The sequence below is a fragment of the Canis lupus genome, chromosome 13 (genome assembly GCF_003254725.2).
Source record: "Canis lupus dingo isolate Sandy chromosome 13, ASM325472v2, whole genome shotgun sequence".
In the NCBI taxonomy this organism is placed as follows: Eukaryota; Metazoa; Chordata; class Mammalia; order Carnivora; family Canidae; genus Canis; species Canis lupus.
In genome coordinates this window covers 58704895-58726338 of record NC_064255.1, presented here as the reverse complement: position 1 = coordinate 58726338, position 21444 = coordinate 58704895, and the positions used below count along the sequence as shown (strand labels likewise).

The following is a 21444-nucleotide window of genomic DNA, read 5'->3' as shown; positions in this document are numbered from 1 at the left end:
CTTTTTTATAAACAGAAGAATGAATACTAAAATTTTATTTCTCTCCATGAACTAGAAATTATATGATCAAAAATGAATAAAATGATTACATTTACAGAATAATGTGTTCCTCAAAAAGAAATAATTAGTATTAATATGTTCATAAATGTAAATATTTCCTTTTTCTTTTTTTTTTGACTTTTAGATATTGCAATGCCGACAGCAGAAAATCTTCTCAATGCCTGTAAGTTCATTAACAAAGAGTAATTTTCCAGTGAAATTTAATTCCCTGGATGGCAAAAAAAAGACTTCCACTTGACAATCAATATGGTACCCATAAGGATATAGTGGGAAGTCTGCTTTTAGAAACTTGTGAAAATGTGATTGTGGTTGGTCTTAAATAGACTGATATCATTGATTAAATTGACTGATATAAATTGATTTTAAATGAGAAACACAGGATTACATGGCATAATGACAGATGGGATCTATGGACAAGTAGTGATAATGAAGAATTTAGGATCTAAAACCAGCTGCACATCAGTTTTGAGCCCCAGATCCAACACATCCTAACTGGATGGTTAACGTTAGTTTCCAAAACCTTCAGTTCCAAGCTGTTGCAATGACATAAGAAGATAGCACAAGTAAGGTACTTACAAAAGTATACAGTTCATAATAAGCACTCAGTAGATGTTGGTTGTATTTTTTTACTCTACCTATAAAAACTTTAGGCCTAGGAACTCACTACGGAATTCTGATCATGCAAGCCAACCTTAGTGAGCTGGGACTTACATGCAAGAAGCTTCCTTGCTGATCAAGACACTCTGCTTCCACTTTCTCTACAACCACTGTGGGAAATTTGATCCCCAGGGTTGCCAGAACCTGTAGCAGGCTGTCAGAGAAGCACTGCCCTTATCTGGGCATTGACACTAATGGCAACAAGAAAGAGATCAGCCAATTTATGCATCTGAACTAAGCAACCATTCAGATCAATATTCTGAATTTGACTTGGCCTATTTGAAATTTTTAATTGTACTTTAAATAAAAAGTGAGAGGGGAATGGTAGGCAAGAAAAATCAAACAGGATTGAAGAAAGACTGGAGTTTGGTACATGACAAAATATATTAAAGTACAGTAATGAGAGATGAGATGGAAGTTAGAAGGGTAGGGAAGGTGTAAGAGCTTGGTAGAGTCTTTGATGTTTCAGAAAATGTCAACCATCAAGTCTTCATGATATTCCTTAAATTCTTGAAGTTTACCGTATGACCTTTTCTGAAATAACAAAAGCTACAAGGTGCCATTAAGATTTCAGCAGAAGGTAACGACAAGGTAATACTGCAGAGGTGGCAGCTGGAAGCTTAACAGACACAACACTATGAGTAAAGGAGAACTCAGAATGGAAATTGAGGCATGGATATAAATTAGATTACAATTCTGAACAAATGCACAAACAGGAAAGTAGAATCACCCAGGGGAGGTTCTCCTAGCCCACAGAGAAGCATCTTTGTTTTCCTATTTCTCTGAAGCAAGTTGAGTAAAAGCCAACTTCCTTTAGGAGTTGTCCAAACCGAAGGGAGGATAGGGAAGAACCATTATACCTTTGGGTTCTGAGTTATTTGTTTTATCCTCTGAAGATTCCATGATAAGGGAGTGGAAAGAAAGAGGAAAAGAAAAGGGCGTCACAGTCAATGAGTCAAAGTGAGACTCTCTCATTCAAAAATAACAACCACCTAGGCTCTGCTTCAGCTAAGTGGTTTTTATAAAGAGGATGCCTTAATAATCAGAGGTTTAGATTGCATCAAAGAGAACAATCCAGTATCAGAAGCAATATAAAAATTTAAGGACTTCAGAGGGCTAGCAAAGACCTTTTTAAAAGTCTACATGTCCCTCCCCTGTCCTCCTGATGCCTTTCCACCTTCCAGAAAGAGTATCTCAACCATATCTTGTAGTATCCCTATGAAACAATTGACCATCTACCCTCTCCAATTAATTTAAATGTTCTCATTCTTGATACAAATACCTTTCTCTAAGTCAGAGTTTCATAACCTTAACACTATTAGCATTTTGGGTCAGATACTTCTTTGTTTTAGGAACAGTTCTATGCATTATAGGATTTTTAGCAGCATCCCTGGCCTCTACCTACCAGTAGTGCACTCCCACACATAAATTATGACAACTAAAAATATTTCCAGATATTGCTAAATTTCTCTTGGGATTAGGGGTGGAGTGCAAAATTGTCCCTGATTGAGAACCACTGCTTTCATCTATGCCCACTGCATTGATTATGGCAAGTGTTTCTCATTCTCTATATATTATGGAACACACCCATTACAGAAAGGGGTCTTGAAGTCAAATATCATTTTTACTTCAAAATATCTTGTGGGTTATATGACATAGACTTCATTTCTACAAATATTTATTGAGCTCCTTATAGGTGATAAGTTCTCTGTGATAGGTCCTAGAAATATATATATTTTAAAAGATATGGTTCCTGTCCCCTAAAAAGGTTGATTAATGAGGCTGACAATCTCTAGTAAAAGATACCACAAATCTTTAACGAGCTCAGTGCTTTTGTTAGAGTAAGATGACATAGTCAAGAGAATCAGAAAGAGACAAAATAAAAGTTGTACTATTACTACAGATTTGCTTTAAAGATTTAAAGAATCCAGTTTCTCTGGATCTAAATTGACACTAGAGGGGCACATGGGTGGCTCAGTGGTTGAGTGTCTGCCTTTGACTCAGGTCATGATCCGGGGGTCCGGGGATCAAGTTCCACAACGGGCTCCCCGCAGGGAGCCTGCTTCTCCCTCTGCCTATGTCTCTGCCTCTCTTTCAGTATGTCTCATGAATAAATAAATTAAATCTTTTTTAAAAAATAAATTGACACTAGAGCACAGTCCTGATGCAGAGAAGTATTTTACTTTGGGAGAAGTTTGGCTCCCTTCATGTGTTATTCCTTTTAGCCAGATATTGTGGATTGAACTTGAATGCAAACACGTTTCTGTTTACTGTCTCTTGTCAACATCTCATTGACATTCACCCTCTCTTATGAATGTTTCAGAGCAATCACTGCTTTAAACAACTGCTCACAAAATTAAAAGCACACATTTCTATATACAACTTAGTAACTGGTTAGCAATTCTTCTCTTCCAAATTCAAACATTTCATTTCACTTGGTTCTTATAACAGATCATAGCAAGGCCATACAGATACACAGAGAGTATATGTAACTGATGAGGGTGGAGGAGGAAGATGTCAATCTAATTTGAATGAATTCTCAGGAAATCTCATGTCCTCAGTTAGACTGTGGGCTTTTCCTCAGTCAATCTTATTATGAGAGTTTGTTTACTATAGCAATGCATGCATAGGCAATATCAATATCATTATATGCTAATGAATTCTATTTTGAGCAGGTTGTGGACAACGGACAATAACTCCTTCTGGCAACAAGATAGCAGGGGGTATGGATGCCCAGGAAGGGGAATGGCCTTGGCAAGCTAGCCTTCAACAGAACAGTGTCCATCGATGTGGGGCCACTCTGATTAGTAACAGCTGGCTTGTCACTGCTGCTCATTGTTTTATAAAGTAAGCTTTGGACTACATAAAGCCTCAAAGCTACTCATGCACCAAAAGTCTGAAACATATCTTTCAAGAATATGGACATACATCTGAAACTAATGGTGTACTATATGTTGTCTATTGAGTTTAAATAAATGTTTTAAATTCAAAACAAAACAAAAAGAATATGGCCATACAACTATGCCTCCAACTGTTCAGTATTGTGGAGTATACTCTCAAAATCACTCAATGAATCAGTTTTAAAAAGAAGATATATTTAGGCTAGAAGAGGGTCTGTCAACAGTGGCACTATTATATGTGGTCCAAATGATTCTTTGTTTTGGGATGGCTATCCAGGCATTATAGGATATTTAGGAACATCCCTGGCCCCTATCCACCAAATGCCAGTAGCATCCCCCCAGGATTGACAACCAAAAATGTCTCCAGTTATTGCCAAATGTCTCCTGGAGGACAAAACAGCCCTCAGCTGAGAATCACTAAGCTAGACTTAATTCAATTTTATAAAGAAACAATAAATCCTAAACTGAACACTGGCCTTCTATTTCTTTCTCATCATTATTTTATCTGGTCTTATTTATTTAATCACAGATATATGAATTCATCTTGCATCACCCCATATATATTATAGCCCTACTTGAAATTATTAATTCTTTAAAGGAGTGCACCAAATGTTTGGTTTATTTTTACCCTTTTGTTTGATGTTTCCTTTTTTAAATTTCTATTGGCTTTATGTAGCACTTACTGGTTTTATTTTTAAATAAAAATCCCCTTTAAACTTAAGACTTTGAAATGTTCTAACAGCACTATTTTTCAGGGCTTAATACAAAAATCCTTCATTAACAAATTGTAGTAAAAATCAGAAGCATCTTCCTCTTTATAGCTTTTAATGGTAATAGAGAATTTAGGCTACTTCCATAAGTTTACTCTGTCCCATAATCTTGCCCACTTTTTATTTAATCTTACTTTCTTGTCTTATCATATTTATCTTTCTAAATACTCTTGAGCCTTTCTAGTCAGATAAAATTAGTTCCCATGGCTTGTTTTTTAAAATATAGCTTATTGAAAAAATAAAAATATAGCTTATTGAATTATTCAGTCTATTTGTGTTGTTTTTTTTTCTTTTACATACAGCTTTACTTTTGTATGTTAAATGCACTATGGGTATTTAATACATACCTAATTGCTTTAAAACATATATTAATTCCTACAACTCTGAAATATAGGACTTTTAATAAATAAATCTATTTTCCTTAGGGCCAGTGATCCCAAAGAATGGAGTGTTAGTTTTGGACTTCTTTTAAGTGACCCACAAACACAGCGAAGTATCAAGGATATTATAATTCATGAAAACTACCATTATCCCGCACATGATAATGACATTGCTGTTGTACATCTGTCCTCGCCAGTATTATATACAAGCAACATCCGAAGAGCATGTCTTCCAGAAGCTACTTATACATTCCCACCCAATTCAGATGTGGTGGTCACTGGATGGGGAACATTAAAGTCTGATGGTGAGTTCCTAACCTTCCTTCATTACATTGTTTGAATTTGAATTTTAGGAGTTAAAAAAAAACTTTCCAAATCACAACTAAACCTGAGAGATACTCTCTCTGGATCATTTCAAAGAAGATAATGTGCAATGGATGGAAAAATATCCTCAACTACATTCATACAGAAACTACAATTTCATAGAGCTTTTGCCATAATTTCCCTTAACAATGGCAGTTTTTATAGAAATGCATTATTTGAAGCAGTAATTCATTTTCCTCTATTTTATTCATTCATTCATTCAATAAACATTTATCTTGATTACCACCTTTATTCCAAACACCAGTATGCATGGTTTGGATATTTTCATGAATAAAAGAGGCAAATATTCCTGTCCTCATGAAGCTTACATTTTTAGCAAACAAAGACAATAACCATGAAATATAATAAATAAGTACATTACACAGCATGTTTTGTGCAGGTAAGTACCATAGCAAACAATTAAAAAGGACTACAAAAAAATAAAATAATAAAATAAAAATAAAAACATAAAAAGGACTACAGAAGATTTGACATTTCTGATGGGGAAAAATGAGTAGCCCTAAGTGACAAGGCAATACCTAAGCAAAAATCATTTAAATATGTGCATCCCATGACCTTAATGATGTAAAGATTTAGTGGCAATTTATGTTCATAAATGCATCTGAAAGCAAGAAAAAATCTAAAATTAATTATAAGATTCAGAATTACAGTAACGGCAGAAAATCTTAGAATGATTATAAAATATATGCTTCTGGAATATGAATTTTACATTTTGTCTTCTAAGGCATACATGCAATCTGCTTTGTGACTAAGAAAGGAGACAAAACAAAATGGATGTTTTACATTGATTTGAAAATTGTACATAGTGTTAGGTACTAATAAACCTAGACAGAGATATTAATATTAACTTTAGCAAAAATTATATAATTTTCTTCCTTTAGGAACAAGTCCTAATATACTCCAAAAAGGATTAGTGAAGATTATAGATAATAAAACCTGCAACAGTGAAGAGGTATACAGTGGTGTGATCACACCTGGAATGTTGTGTGCCGGGTTCCTGGAGGGAAGTGTGGATGCCTGCCAGGTAAATCTGCCTACTCCATTTTCAAGATTGTTTTTTTGTGGGTTTTAATTCCAGTTTACTTGTTCAATTTTCTCAAAAGAAGAAATTTTTATATTTAATAAGATAGTTATTAAATTAAAATACTACAGGGCTAAACTGCTCTTACTGTTACAAGAAGCTGTCATGACGTAGGAGTGGGGAAGAGACTAAACCTGGAATAAGCAATAAAGAGATGAATGGAATATTGGCAACTTTAGTTAGATTGGTCCTCCTTCACTGAGAAGCACTTAACTGAATCCAACACCAAACCTAATGATCATGGAGCTTTCTTCTTTTGGGTGATTCCAACACTCTAAATAATTTGTTGACTTGACAATGCTTGTATAGCATCTCCATGTGGTAGGCACTGTTTTAAGCTCTTTACAAATATTAATTTATTTAAGTTATGATCATCCTGTGGCATACGTTTATACTATTGTAAGTCCTATTTCTCAGATGAAGAAACTTGAGACAAGGAGATCAAATAAATTATTTAAACTCACAGGTATTAAGTAGTAGAACTCAGACTTCAGCGGAGCACACTGTGCTATAGAGCGTATACATAGTGAATGCTCCACTAAGCTGCCTTTCCTATGCTTAATATGCTTCAAACACCTCTGGTGCTATTTATAAGCAATAGTCTCAGAGTTAACAAAAGTACTACTGCAGTTATCTAGGCAAGCAGAATCAGTGGTAAATCCAGAAAGACCCTTTTTTTATTCATTCATTTTAATGGACTACTACATACCAGACGCTGTGCTAGGTGCAGAGGAGTTAAAAGTGAATAAAGCATTATCCCCGTACTCTAGAGTTAGAAGACATACAAACAAGTACTTACAATACGTAATTATCATCTCCAATTACAGATTCTCATCTTTCCAACTGCCCCACTAACCTTATTCTTCCAAGTTATGACAAGTTTAAATCCTAGTTTCTCTCAATTTTCTCTATCCATCACCTTTAGCACCATGACTCTCTTCTAACCGTATGCAGCCTAAAGGTCTTATTATTTCAACCACTCCATTGACAGTACCCTCAGTGACTTCACCATCTTCTACTTCCCCTACGCTAAATAATCTCCAGCCGCAGAGCAATATGATTATTTTATTGACTCCTATATGTGAGCTCCTGAGCACAACTGGAAGAAATCTGATAGCCTTGTAAACTGGTGTCATATATATCACAGCTGGGTCCTTAACACACTACAGAATTATTTAATACCTCCTTTATAGTCTGTCAGCCTTTCATTGCATTGTTTGAATGTGATCCTATATGCCCTTACACTCCTCAACATATGACATTTCCTCATACTAACTAGAAAAAAGAAATGAAAAAAGTCATGAGAGCTCCTTTAATTTCTTTTCTACATGATAAATTTATATTTGTACTTATCTTCACCTTCCAGGCTCAGGACAAACAAATTAATTACTTGTACTCTTCAAACCTAATCTTTTGTCTGTATTCTTCACCCACTCTCTGTTTACACAAATATTTGAACTTTACATTACTTTGAACTTTCTTCCATATTTTCCAAACTGTCCCACTCCAATGGACTCTTCCACATTCCTATAAGTATTATTAGGTCTCTCCTTTAGTACACCCTACTTTATATTTCTTTTTCCCTTCTTGGTCAAATCTCTACAGAATAGTTTACCATCAGTGTTCCATAGTCTCAACTTATTTACTCTCTAACCCACTGCTTGCAGACTTTTGCCCTAGCAGATCAGTGAAAGTATTTTAGCCAAGATTACTAATAACAATATAATTGCCAAATCCAATACACGTAGAGTGGAAGATGGACTGGAAGCAAGTAAGTTAGAGATATTGAGAACTATTAAAAGATCCTAAAAAAGGTAATAAGGGCTTCAAATAAGACACATTAGGAATGAAGAGACAAGACAGGTAGACAAGACTGCAGGAGTGATTAGAATTAAGGATGAGGGAAAAGAAGGAATACATGCTAAATTCCATATTTCTCCCTGAGCAACTGGAGAGAAGATGTACAGGAGAAAAGGAAGTTTTGTGGAGAATGAAGTTTGGAGTGTGCTAAATTTGAAGTGCCTGTGAAATATCCAGGTATATATGTCCAATGTGCCATTAGAAATAAAAACCTTAAAAAAAAAGAAATAAAAACCTTGAGCTCAAGAAAGAGTTCTGGCTGTAGATATATATCTGAAAGTTATCATCACCTTGTGGTGGTAGTTAAATTCAGGAGCACTGACACAAATTGCTCAGATACAGTATATAAAATAAGCACCTAAGTGATAGAACTCTGGTATAAATGCTTTTAAGGGGCTAACAGGAAGAGATAAGACAGATCAGAAAAATAATAAGAATAAGAAATTGGTTTCATGGGATTCCAGGGATCAAAAAAAAAAAAAAAGAGAGAGAGAGAGAGAATAGTTAATAGTGACACATGCCAAAGAGTAAGATAGATGCTAGAAAGAGTGTATCAACTTCAACAATAGTTTATTGGTAAAGTTTAGAAGGTTCTTTGGTAGAAAGAAAAACCATTTAGAAGAAAAATAAGACAAGAAAATTAAAATTTCAATATAAACTTCTACTTCAGAAGAAATCTGATAGCCTTTCAAGCCACTTAGCTATGAAAGGAAAATAATTAGAGCAATAGAAGAGGTCTTAAGATCAGAAAGGCTGTCATTTTTTTTGGATAGGCAAAACTGGAAAAAAAAATGTATATGCCTGGTGGAGAAAGACAGTGGAGAAAATGAAAGCATATTAGGAAAAACAAACAAGAGAAGATTATTGATAGAACATGTCTTGATCCAGAGCGCAGGTGGAGGGATTAGCCTTAGAAAGAACTAAGTATCTCCATTTAGCTGACAAGGAGTATGAATACAGGTGTGCATTGATGCAGATGAGCCAGGAAGTCAAAAGAGACAGGACAAGAAAGGAGAGATTGCTATCTATTATTCTCCATTTACTCCATAAATTTGAAATTAAGAGATTAGATTCAGAGGGAGGGCACTAGATTTTTAAAAATTGTAAAATAAGCTTTGTGCACTATTGGTGGGAATGTAAAATGGTGCAGCCTCTATGGAAAACAGTATGGTGGTTCCTCACAAAAGTTAAAAATAGATTACCATATGATCCAGCAATTCCACTTCTGGATATATACTCAAAAGAAGGGGCACAAATAGATATTTGGACATTTAACCCATAGGAGCATTATTCACAATCCAAAAGATGAAAGCAACCCAAGTGCCCACTGATGGATAACTGGATAAGCAAAATGTTGTATATACATAAAACTGAGTATTATTCATCCTTAAAAAGCAAGGAAATGCTGACACATGCTACAACATGGGTGAAACTTAAAGACACTGTGTTAAGTGAGATAAACCAGCCACAAAAAAAAAAATACTGAATGACTCCACTCAATATTGAAATATCTAGGGTTTTTTTTCCTTTTTCTGCATCTCCCTGACTTTATTACAGAAGAGAAAAATAAGCAGTATTCACCTTTCAAGTATAGTAATTGTATGTATCCTTTTTCTCTCTAGGGTGACTCCGGTGGACCTCTGGTTGGTGCAGATTATAAAGGCACTTGGTTCCTTGCTGGCATTGTAAGCTGGGGAGATGAATGTGCTCTCCGAAACAAGCCTGGTGTCTACACTCGTGTAACATACTATCGAGACTGGATCTTGTCCAAAACTGGTCTCTAGTGCAGAAGTTCTTTTATAAAGTTTGAAAAGTATACCTTTTTCAGGTATAATTGTATACAAATTACAAATTGTAATTTGTAAACAGTTACAAATATGTTTGTAATTCCAAAACCACATTTAACTTAGAATACCTTTCTTTATGTGCATTTAATGTTGCAAATATAAGGATATACAATTTCAGAACTATGAAAAATTTGTATGTTAGATTGTGAAAAGGGGCTAGTGACAGTAATGAACTAGGATATATAATTTCCCCTTTACCCCTCTCCAGACTGAAGGTAATTATATGAACAAACATGGATTACAGTTTACTAAGGAGGTCTTCTCCACCGATTTGTAGACCCAGGTACCTTAGGAAATCATAGAATAGGTGTTGGCAATAAACTCCCTTCTGAGTGTATGAATAATCCCCTGCTGAATCACACGGCTGCCACAAGATCCATGTGTTGGTAAGTTGCAGCCTAGTGAATTGCAGTGTGATGCCTATAAAAGTTTCCAAAGAAAATCTGTCTAGCTGTGTTCTTTCCAGTCTTCATGCCAATGTTAATCTCTTCCCTATCTAGGCTTCCTCACTCTGTTGACACAAAACAGCACGATAATCCCATGGGGTACGTTGTTGATCTGTTCCTATTTCTCTTTTACATGTGAGGCCAAGATGTTTCTCACAGAGAAGCACGTAATAGTAAAATTATCATCAGACACATGGGCTGTGTTTCACTATGTAGGCTTGAACATGCTATGCAGATAACATATAAGATATGTATTCCATATCTTCAATCTCTTAAAATTCCTCAATAATATCAATTACCAGACAGAATAAATAATATGGAAATTTTGCTTTCATTTCACTTTCCTTTTGCCCATACGGAAACATTCTAGCTGAGGGCACAGAGGTCTATAAATGCACTGTTAGGGCTCATGCCAACTTGCCACATAAACACATCAGTTGGCTTTTTTCATGAATATTATCTTTTGGCAGTGAGTTCCCAGACTGTGTGTGGTCCAGGCCATATCTCTAAGTCAGTTTACCTTTCTCTTTTTCATCACCGAAAGCTACCACGAATAGCTTTTATTATGATATAGATTTTGTTCATGGACCCCAAGAACAATTATGTTAATATAGTAGCTGACATTTATAGACCACTATGTGCCAGGCACAGTTTATATGCATTATTACACTAAGCCCTCACAACAACGTTGTGAGGATGGTTCCCCTGCAATCATAATTTTATAGAGAAGGAGACTGAGATAGACGGAAGTGAAGTCCAGAGAGCTTATAATTCCCTGAGCTGGGGTTCAAAATCAGAAAATTGGATTCCAGGGCCCACACTTTAAACAACTATGCGCTGTTATGTGTTATGGTTATACTTAAGGATCTATCGAGCATAGTATTCTAAAATGTAAGTTTTGTCATAGACTATGTAGATGAATGAATACAGTAGCTTTATTATCTTATGGATTTCTAAAATATTTTGACATATCTCAAGCTATACATTTATAAGAATTAGTATTCCTACTTTCTAATTTTTTAGAAATTAAGTATTTACAAAAAATATGGATATTGGTCAAGATTCATTGGTCACAAGCGAGAGAAACTCAATATAGCTTTAGTGAAAAGATTAAACTTTTGATTCATTTGACTAAAAATAAAGGGATCCACATGTGGATCCTGGGGCTAGCTCCAGGGGTTCCAACGGTGTCTTGATCTCTAGCCACATCTTAACTTTTCTCTCCTCTGCTTTCATTCATGGCCAAATGCTACCTGCTGAGGTGGTGGTAAAGACCAGCTCTATGATTAGGTTTCCTTTAGTGCTAAACTGACAGATGCACATATAGGCAGCACTCCGGCCCTCTAGCTCCATTAAAAAAAATAATCCTGAGGGTGCCACCTGGTGGAGGTGGGAGGGGCCTTAATCAATAGCCCCTCAGAACAGGGAGGGGCATTTAAAGAAAAAAAATTCTGGCAGACAAAAAAATAATGGTCATCTATTACCCAGTGCAAAATGTGTTAACTTCTGAATCAATACAGTGTTACTCTAAATTATACTATCTCACAACAGATTCTATATTTTCATGTATTTATTGTCTTTACAGATTTTGCATAAAGCAATATCATGCTATGCATATTCTGGTATCTTAGAAAAAAGCTAGATGATTTAAGTCACCAGTACTCTTCTTTTCCTAACTTCTTCGTGTTTAGAAAGTGCATAATATTCCTGTGATGGAAAAAAAAGTACAAATACTTTTTATTTTGGAAAAGAATTTGACATGAAACAAGTACATTAGGTAAGCACATTTAAGAAACCTGCCACTTCCAGATAGTGTCGGTTTAAGTAAATCACCCTGTGTAATGATTCACTCTGTGATGAAAGACTCCCTTTTCCTCTCCTCTACAAGAGAGACTGAACAGTAAGGAATGACAGTTAGAAAGGTGCCTGCCCTCTGGGTCAACAATGTCGTAATTCCTGGGTCTCTCCAGATTCAGGCGTTCCTGCTCTAACATAGTATCTGGCAAGAGTTAATGATGAGAACTTTGATATAATAGTAAAAACTCAGTACATTGAATATAAATATGTTATTACCTAGTTTTTTAAATAGACAAGTTAAATATCATATAGATAACACTACAAGTAAGTACTGTGTGTTGAGGTCCACTTTTCCATCAACCCCTCCTTACTACTAGTGGTAATATGTTAATTAATTTATAAGGTTCAGTTCTAAGTTGGTTTATTCTTTTGCCTGTTTAAACCTCATGCCTTTGTGCTGCAACCACTTGGATTATCTGGCATCTCTTGCAGTATTGTGATTGTTTATCAGGTAATTCAATATCTGGCAAAACCAGTTTTATTAGAATTTGTTACCCTTACTGCAGATGAGTATTTTCACTTTGAACTCTGAGTTCTCTCATTTTTACTCAGACTGCTACTTTTCAGGACTCTTTTTGCTAAGCATACTATCCTTGTTTATGCCACTGGAAAATGCATGTAGCATTGTTCAGACTCTTTCTGCCATAATTCAACTTCCCTCAGGAGATCTTCTAGGTTAAGTGCAAAATAATTGGCTTCCTCAATGATTTTCATCAAGACTTTTTAACAAGTAAGCAATACAAAAGCAACAACTTTTGTAGTTTATTCTTTCTTCATTTTCAAGGATCCTTTTGTTAAAAAAAAATAGAGCGAGAGAGAGAACCTTATGACATACATTTTGAAGTACTAGAAAAATAGTCTTGTCACATTTTCTTTTAACCCTTCACTATGTGGGAATTTTGATATAAATTCATGTTAATTATTTTTCTAAGAGGAAAATTCTTATTTTCCCATATGCTTCAAATGACACTTCTTAAAATTTTTTCATATAAAAAATGTAAAATCCATATTATAGGCTTTCAACCTATATTTTCAACACCTAGAACTCTGTTTGATGCACAAAAACATTTGTTAAATAAATTAATGAAAAAGTGAATGAATGAGTAAAGCTTGGAACCTAGTTCCTATGACTGTATTAAATAAGGCATAACCAACAAATGAAAATACACCATTTAATGAATAGAAATCTGTGCATAATTAAAGAAAATGATTTTGTAGTTAACAGAGAACATATCCTATGAATTTTACAGGAAATAGCTGAGGCCCCAGAGGCTTGAGAGTCACACAGGGAAATGGGGATCTCTCGAGTCCCAATATTGTTCTCTTTCTTCTCTACTATATTTATTATGAAAATTTGGTTTAAATTCAATTACAGAGAATGTTATTGCCTTCAAACCCTGATTTCCTAGAATGCTTTGAATGGATTTTCTGCTTGTAAGGGACATTATTTTTGCTCCACCCAGACCCCTCTATCAGACATGGATACTCCTCCATCAATTGTTGAGCTACTCTCTTCTGAGAAATGCCTTCAGTTTCTGGGAGCCATCCCCCATCTGAGCCTGAGAAGTGATACTTCTACCCACGCAACCTGTGGGTGGGTATCAGCCAATGGGTAACTGATGCAGGAGTACAAAAGCTCAGACCCCTATATAAATAGGAAAACTGTGGTACACGTGTGCTGCAGTGCTCCACGTGGGACTGGGCTAAGGCTGAAGTCCAGCCAAAGCCACATTTGCCTGGTTTCTTCCTCTGCCCTATCTTGCTTTCCTCCCTCTTTTATAGGCTTCCCCTTGGAGCCTTCCTCAAACCACTTACACAAGAATCATCATCTCCAGTTCTGATTGACCTAATACATTGGTTAATTTCATTTTCAGGTGAGTTAGGGAAAGCCATATTTTTCCTGAAATACATGAATGTGTTTTCCTAATTCAGTAAATCCACTATAATAAACCCAACTGAATCTTTATTGTTTCAGAATATCTTGACTAAAGTTCATCATTACAAACATGATATTTCCTTGTATTGTACTACAAGGTTAGATGCAGGTAGTTTAAGCGTCTAAATGTAACTATACTGATTTTCGGACATGGTTTATGTTTAACTGAATCCCTGTTATCACTTTTCTTTCTTTTTCCTTCTTCTGATTTTCATGGTAGTATAGTGCAAAAACATGTCCAAGTTACTAACCATACCCCGGTTTGTAAAATTCCAGTTAGTCAAGTTTTGGTATTCAAAGACTTTTGCTTTAAGAGATTTTTATTTGTTCCCATGGGGGATTTGATGATCCAGTAAGAAAAAATTCTATGTAAAAATAATACTATATTACAGATATAGACTCCTATCTATGAAATTACTCTTTATAATGAGTCTTGAATATATGATATCTGCATTATAGACCAGGGAAAATAAATTGGAGAAGGGTTATTTATAAGCTTCCTATTATCACTCCTACCTTCAAAAAATACTACTAAGTTTCAAAATTACACATTCTAGCTAAACAATCACAAAAACATCCCAGATAAAAGACAATAAAATCATCTATTTGAGTAAAAATCCTTTCAAAGATTTTTATCTTCGAAAAGATGTTAAATAACTATAACATCCCTGAGTATCGATTCTCTTTCAACTTTAAGTCCTAATGATTTAAAAACATAATATTGATTTTTATAAAAATAAATTTTTAAAAACTCTGTTTTATTAAAAATTATCATAAAAGAATTAGTGTCATCGTCATTAACTCCAAAAGGAATAGTTCTGTCCCATGGAGCAGGAAAGGTTGCTGAGTGGTTTTTTGTGAAGTGGCAAAGTATAGGGTTAAGAGCCAACATTACCTGAATTCAGATTCCGGTTCTGCCACCTAATTTGCTATGTGAAGTTAGGCAGCCTACCTAACATTTCTATACTTCAGTTTCCCCATTTATAGACTCAAAATAATAATAGTATTTACCCCAAAAGGTAGTTATAAGGATTAGATGACTAGCTACAAAGCACTTAGAATAGTTCTGACACAAAATAACTTCTATATTGGTATTTGTTAAGTAAAATCTTTATTTACAAGAGGTTAACATATTTAAAGAATATTATCTTGAAGAAAGATAACCATTTACTTCATATTACCTCCTTTTGTTAAAGAAATATAAGTTAAAAAAAACAGGGAAAAATACTAAAATGAGAATTGCTTAAGTCGGTATATTCTTATGCTGGTGGAATATTCTGTATAGATTTGTGATATATTATTCTCGTTATTTTATTAAGTAGGAATTAGGAAATAGTTCAATCTTATAAACAGAGAGAAATTTCCTATCCTCTCTCTAGAGGTAGCATAGGTAGTAAGATAAATTTTAAAAGCATTTCTTTACTATTTTCTCAGAAAAAAATACTACGTATTTAAATATTTGTTGCATTATACTAATTATTTCTAAGCTAACTTCAGTGGCACTCAAAAGTACTTCTGGCATTTTGTTATACCTCACTCTGATATAGAATGGAATTAAAGGTTGGAAATCAAGTTAATTCTACTACAAAAAATATTAAACTTTAAAATACTAGACTGTATGGAGCACATAACAGAATTTAAAGTAAGCAATACTGATGATTTTTCATATATGCCTACTGAAAGGAGCATCAGGAATTACAAAAATAAATAAACCACTCTTGAAAATATCCTAGACTTTATAGAAACATTTTTAAAAGTAGAAAAAGAAGGAATTTGAACGAAATAATAGTGAGTATGTTATATAGGAATTAATAGGATCAATTAATTTTATAGGAACCTAGTCTTACTCAAACTTAATTTGAATAAAAATGGGTAATACCAATGACCACATACACTTTCCAAATTGTATTAAAAAATTCATGTTACTATACTTTTGCATCATAAATTCTTAAAACAATTATTGGAGATAATAGTGTTCAAATGTTCAATGCTAAAAATGATGAGGTTAAGATGTGTTGTATTTTAAAACTTGTGAAATGGAAATGCTAAGTGTGTCAACAGAAGATTATCAGCAAAAGAATAAAATTAAAATTGTACTATTTTCAATACCCAGCAGCCCACATGAAGTTTATGTGAATAAAAATATCTCAACATAATATAATTATTAAATGTTAGGAAATAACAAATATAATGAGCTTTGGTCAGCCTTTCTTCGGTAACTGCAAGTACAGTGCCTAAGACATAATGTTCAATAAATGTTCAATTAACTGAATTATTGAAATAAAAAATGATCATTCTTGCTTTATTAGCTTATATTTATTTACATATTAATTATAATTAAAACAAAAAATATTATGACTTTCAGTATTTAGTGAACATATCAATTTTGACAAACATAATCATTATGCTTCTGCTTCCTCATTAACTTCATAATATTGATAATTTATGTTATATGGTTTTCGTTAATCTTATCTGTGATATCTTATGTAAATTTTCTACCATAAATTCCTATCATTTACCTCTGACATCTCATTTCAGTTATACTGAAATGAGAACTATAATAATATCTCATGGCATGATTCTCCAAATAAGATACACTCTTAGAAAAAAAAAGGTGAATCTCCCATTTTAAATGCTATGTATAATTTAACATGGTTTAGAAAAAAATTGAATAGCTTTGAGAATTTGCTCCTCATTTCCATAGCAATTTCATGGAAACACTTCCTCAAAATGAAGAGCCCACCTTCCCTACTCAATTCCTTCCAATTAAACTGGAATGAAAATTCTCCCCCATTTACTCACATCAGAGTTGTCACAGACACTAATATTCTTGGTTAAACAAAGTACACAATGTTTTGAAAAACAGGGGAAAATATATATTCTTTTTCTCTGGTAGAGTGGTACCTCTATCTTTTCTTCCTACCAGAAGCAAAATGTTCCCCAAATATTCTTCATTTACATAGTTCTCCTTTAAAAGACCTGCCTTCTTCTATTCTTTCAGTCTTACAGGTAAAGAGGTATTAAAAATCTATTTCTTACTCCTCTGGGTCACTTCCCACTTCTCCTATCTCTGTCTCTCACCTTAGAATTTAGACTTGGAATCCAGAAGGAGCTGAACAGTCAAGTACAAGAAGAGGGTGGAGAAGATAATATAAAGAAAAGCAAAGATACCATGTTTGAGGACTAACTCAGGGCATAAAACAGAGATTTGCTTCTCTCTGGAACTGCCTGGATTCCTGTTGGCTTTTTAGGCATTGTATATTATGAAAGTGGGCTCTATTATTTAGTACAGTCTCCTTTCTTGCAACCAAAAGGACATAATTAACATGGCATCAAACTTCATTCACCCTGTACTTCACCTACCCACTTTCATGGCCACACCCTATTCTTTCTTGTTAATCAGAACAACCTCACGTCTGGAATCTTAAATTCAAATTTCTATGTACATCCTTCTAGGTTTAAGATTCCTTTACTCCATTATAACTTGTTTTCATTCCATCAAGATCCTCTTTCCTGACCCTCCTCTTATTTGAGTCTACCTTACCCTTTCATAGACCCACTTCCTTCCCTATTAACCCTAACTCCTTGGTGCCTTACTTCGTAGTTTCCCTAATGGATCTGCTCCCTTGTCTTTCTGATACATCTGCCCTAGTCCCTTGGCTTGCTCTCCCTCTCTACTGGTTCCATCTCTAAATCTCTAAACATCCTCAAGACTTACATATCTGTTTCTAAAATCCTTTTTTCTTTATGTCTACTCCCTCAGACTTCATGTGCTCTCTACGGTCATTCTCACCAAAGCTCCAAAGCTACGCTAGGCAAGTCATCAGTGACTTCCTAATTGCTTAATCCTACTAACTCTTCTTGAGCCTCATCCTATCACAGATATTTGAGGTATGGATCACTCCTGTTCTCCTGAAATTCTCTGCTCCCACTAAGTTCTATTACATTATTCACTTCTGGTTTCTTCTTTACCTTACAATGTTCCCCATTCTCTATGTGCTCCTTAAATGATTATGTCCACAGTGTTGTTTCCTAGCACTTCTCTCTAGGTAATTGCTTCCATAGCTTCACCCACAAGTAATATACAAATATATTCTACTAATTTATATCTCCAGCCAGGTCGTTTCTCTTGAGCTCCACACTTCTATAGCTAAGCACCTATTAAAAATTTCCTTTGGGCTAATTTACATGTACCCCCAAACTTCATATGTCTAAAATTGTTCCCTCTCCAGTATTCCCAGTCTTAATACATAGCCCATTCAACTCATGTTTCCAAGTGGAAATTAAGGACTAATTTTTTATTCCATCTGCTCTCAAAAATAAGAACTAACCAACCAAGTCCTATTAATGGTACTATATATATTATATATAATATAATATATGCTCTCCATAGTATATAGTATACTATATAGTATATATTATACATAATATATATATATATATATGCTCTCCATTTTATGCTATCACTGTACTTTCCATGTTGTATTGGTAGCAAGGATTTTCTGAATAAATTAACTGTCTCAAATTTTGATCTGCCTACTGCCTAAAGCATTCTCTGCATGTTACACAATGATCTTTCTAAAGCATGAATCTGGCCATATCTACACCGATACCATCCATCCTTCAAGGCACTATTTACAGGGAAAGCCCAAACTCCTTAGCATGTACAGCAGTGGCCCCTTATCTGCAATTTCACTTTCAACAGTTCCAGTTACCCCAGGTCAAGTGCAGTCTGGGCACAGATAATATATTGCCAGAAGGTCAATTGTGGCCCAATACTCCATCACAATGACTAACTCATTCACTTCATTTCAATTTCATCTTATAATAGAAGCATTTTATTATCACACATCATCACCAGAAGAGATGTGAGTATAGTACAATTAGACATTTTGAGAGAGAGAACACCTTCACATAACTTTTATTACAGTATATTGTTATTGTTGTTCTGTTTTACTAGTTCTTATTATTAATCTCTAACTGTGCCTAATTTACAGATTAAACTTTATCATAAGTATGTATGTATAGGTACAACATAGTATATGCAAAGGGTTTGGTATTATCTGCAGTTTCAGGCATCCACTGGGGTTTTAGAACGTGTCCCAGTAGGTAAAGGGAAAATACTGTAATATAGGGTTTCCTAATCTGATAGCTGCCTCAACTGTTGTCACACTCACATACCCTCTTCCAGGTACACCAAACCTTCTAATGTCATATTTGCGTGTGACTGCTCTAGCTGCCAAGAAAGTCCTCCCCATCCATCTACCCCATCCTAAAATTGCTTTTTTTGCCTGTCTCCTAAATTCCTTTTCTCTTCCCTTCTCCTGTCTTTTGTTGTCTTTCTTTGTTCTCTTTCTTACATTGATGAACAGATACATTTTGGAGGAACTTGCAGCCAAGATGAATATGGGAAAGGGAAAAAGGCAGGAAAGGAAAGGTAGAAATTAATAATACAGCTTTCATGCTCCAGTTTTTTCTTTCCCTAAATAAGAGACAAAAGGCAAATCATACTTCAAAATAATTAGATTTTTATCGTGAATATTTTTCCTTTCTTTTTTTTTTTTTGGTTTCTGGGACCCCTTGTAATAGCTTTTCTGATTTGTAAAATCTATCCAATGGTTACCTTGTTTTGTTTGGTTTCAAACATGTGGCCCTGCTCAGATTAGCTGACATGATGTGTATGCAAAGTCTTCTGAGTTCTTCAGAATAATAAACTGTTATAAGGAATCTCATTTGGCTAATCTAGTAGGTACAAATTTTATGGTCACAAATCTCAGATGTAAAAGAAATGCCTTTTTAAATATTCTATATAAACATAATTTCACTATCTCCCCTAAACTCTCAACAGCTGAGGACTCAAAAAACAGTATTTCTTTCAATCTATTGTCAAGTTCTGATAACTCCTTGCTTTTTAATGTTATAAACATTTTATGTTTTGTAATACAGTTGAACTTACTTGGAAGTTCTAGTAGGAATTTCTATTTTTCTTTAACGTTTTGGCTTTACTCACTGATTTTTATGTACAGGAAATCCTTATTACTTGTAAACTCACTTATTTGTTAAAATTCATTTGTAACCCCAAATCAATATCCACAGTGCTTCTATAATTATTCCTAGACATGTGCATATACAGAGAGGGAATAAATTTGAGGTTAGAGAAGGTGACGCTCTCTCTGCCCTTCTCATTACAGCTGTCACACTATAAGCAAGCTTCCTTTCCATAGTGTATTTAGTGCCATGTTTTTCATATTTTTGTACATTTTGGTAACGATTTCACTGATTAAAATGACCCAAACATAGTGCTGAAGTACTATTGTCCAGTGTTCATAAGCACAAGAAGGCTGTGATGTACCTTACAGAGAAAATATGTGTATTAAATAAGCTTCCTTCAGGCAAGAGTAATAGTGCCAGTGGCTGAGTTCATTGTTAATGAATCAACAATCCAGTACATCCAGAAAAAGGAGGAGAAAAATTGCTGATCTGAACGCGTGGCTGCTCTAGAGAGTTCTAAAGCGTAATCACTGTGTGATGAAGCCATGGAAAAAGTGGAAAAGTGGCATAATATGTGGTTTCATGAGATGAGGATTAATTTTTAAAAAACGTAGTGGACAGCATTGTTGAGACAGTGAAAGCCAAAAAATTATGGTAACTGACTTGCACAATTCAAAAAGCCATCTGGTATGAAAAATGTTCAGCTTGAAGGAGTAGCAATTTCTGCTATCAGGAATCTTGGGACTATATTTTAAATATCTGCTAAATGTTATACAGGAAAAGGGTTATGTGAAAAAGCAGGTTTTCAATACCGAGACCACCTTGTTTTAAAAGGATGTTGGCAAATGAGCCTATATAATGCAAATGGTTGGGGGTCACAGGAACCTAACCCCATATTTTTGTTAGGAGCAAGTACTTGCTCAGGATTCACCAATTCAGTGTTCGTGGCAACTTTATAGAACTACCACAAATAATGAGAGTCAAGTCTATGATGCTATCTTTGTGCTTAAAAATACACGTGATGCTTCTCCAAAAGGTGTACTTCTCATAATTTCTGACTCATCTGTTCCTTCCACTAATTATTCTGAAGTAGTCCCTTTCAGAATCAAAATATTCCTTCAGAAAATATTTCCAGACCCTTCAGAAAGCTACTTAGGAAGCCAGAGTCCAGGTCCTGCAGTATAATATTTCATTTAAGTCTAGAAGTAGTGAGAGAAAGCCAGTAATTCTGGGGATGTGGTGACAGCCAAGAGGGAGCCCAGGTAAGCAACTGCT

General features: G+C 34.7%; 1 protein-coding gene across 1 annotated transcript in view; it reads left to right on the top strand.

Moving 5' to 3' along the window:
* LOC112652169 (transmembrane protease serine 11C-like) overlaps positions 1-11255 on the top strand; it is a 52013-nt gene extending 40758 nt beyond the window's left edge. The window contains exons 6-10 of the mRNA XM_049093080.1: positions 185-223; positions 3393-3564; positions 4813-5072; positions 6033-6175; positions 9715-11255. Of these exons, the coding sequence (XP_048949037.1) occupies positions 185-223; positions 3393-3564; positions 4813-5072; positions 6033-6175; positions 9715-9876 (776 nt within the window). The 3' untranslated portion in view covers positions 9877-11255. The remainder of the gene's footprint in view (positions 1-184; positions 224-3392; positions 3565-4812; positions 5073-6032; positions 6176-9714) is intronic.
* Positions 11256-21444: the final 10189 nt, after the last annotated feature.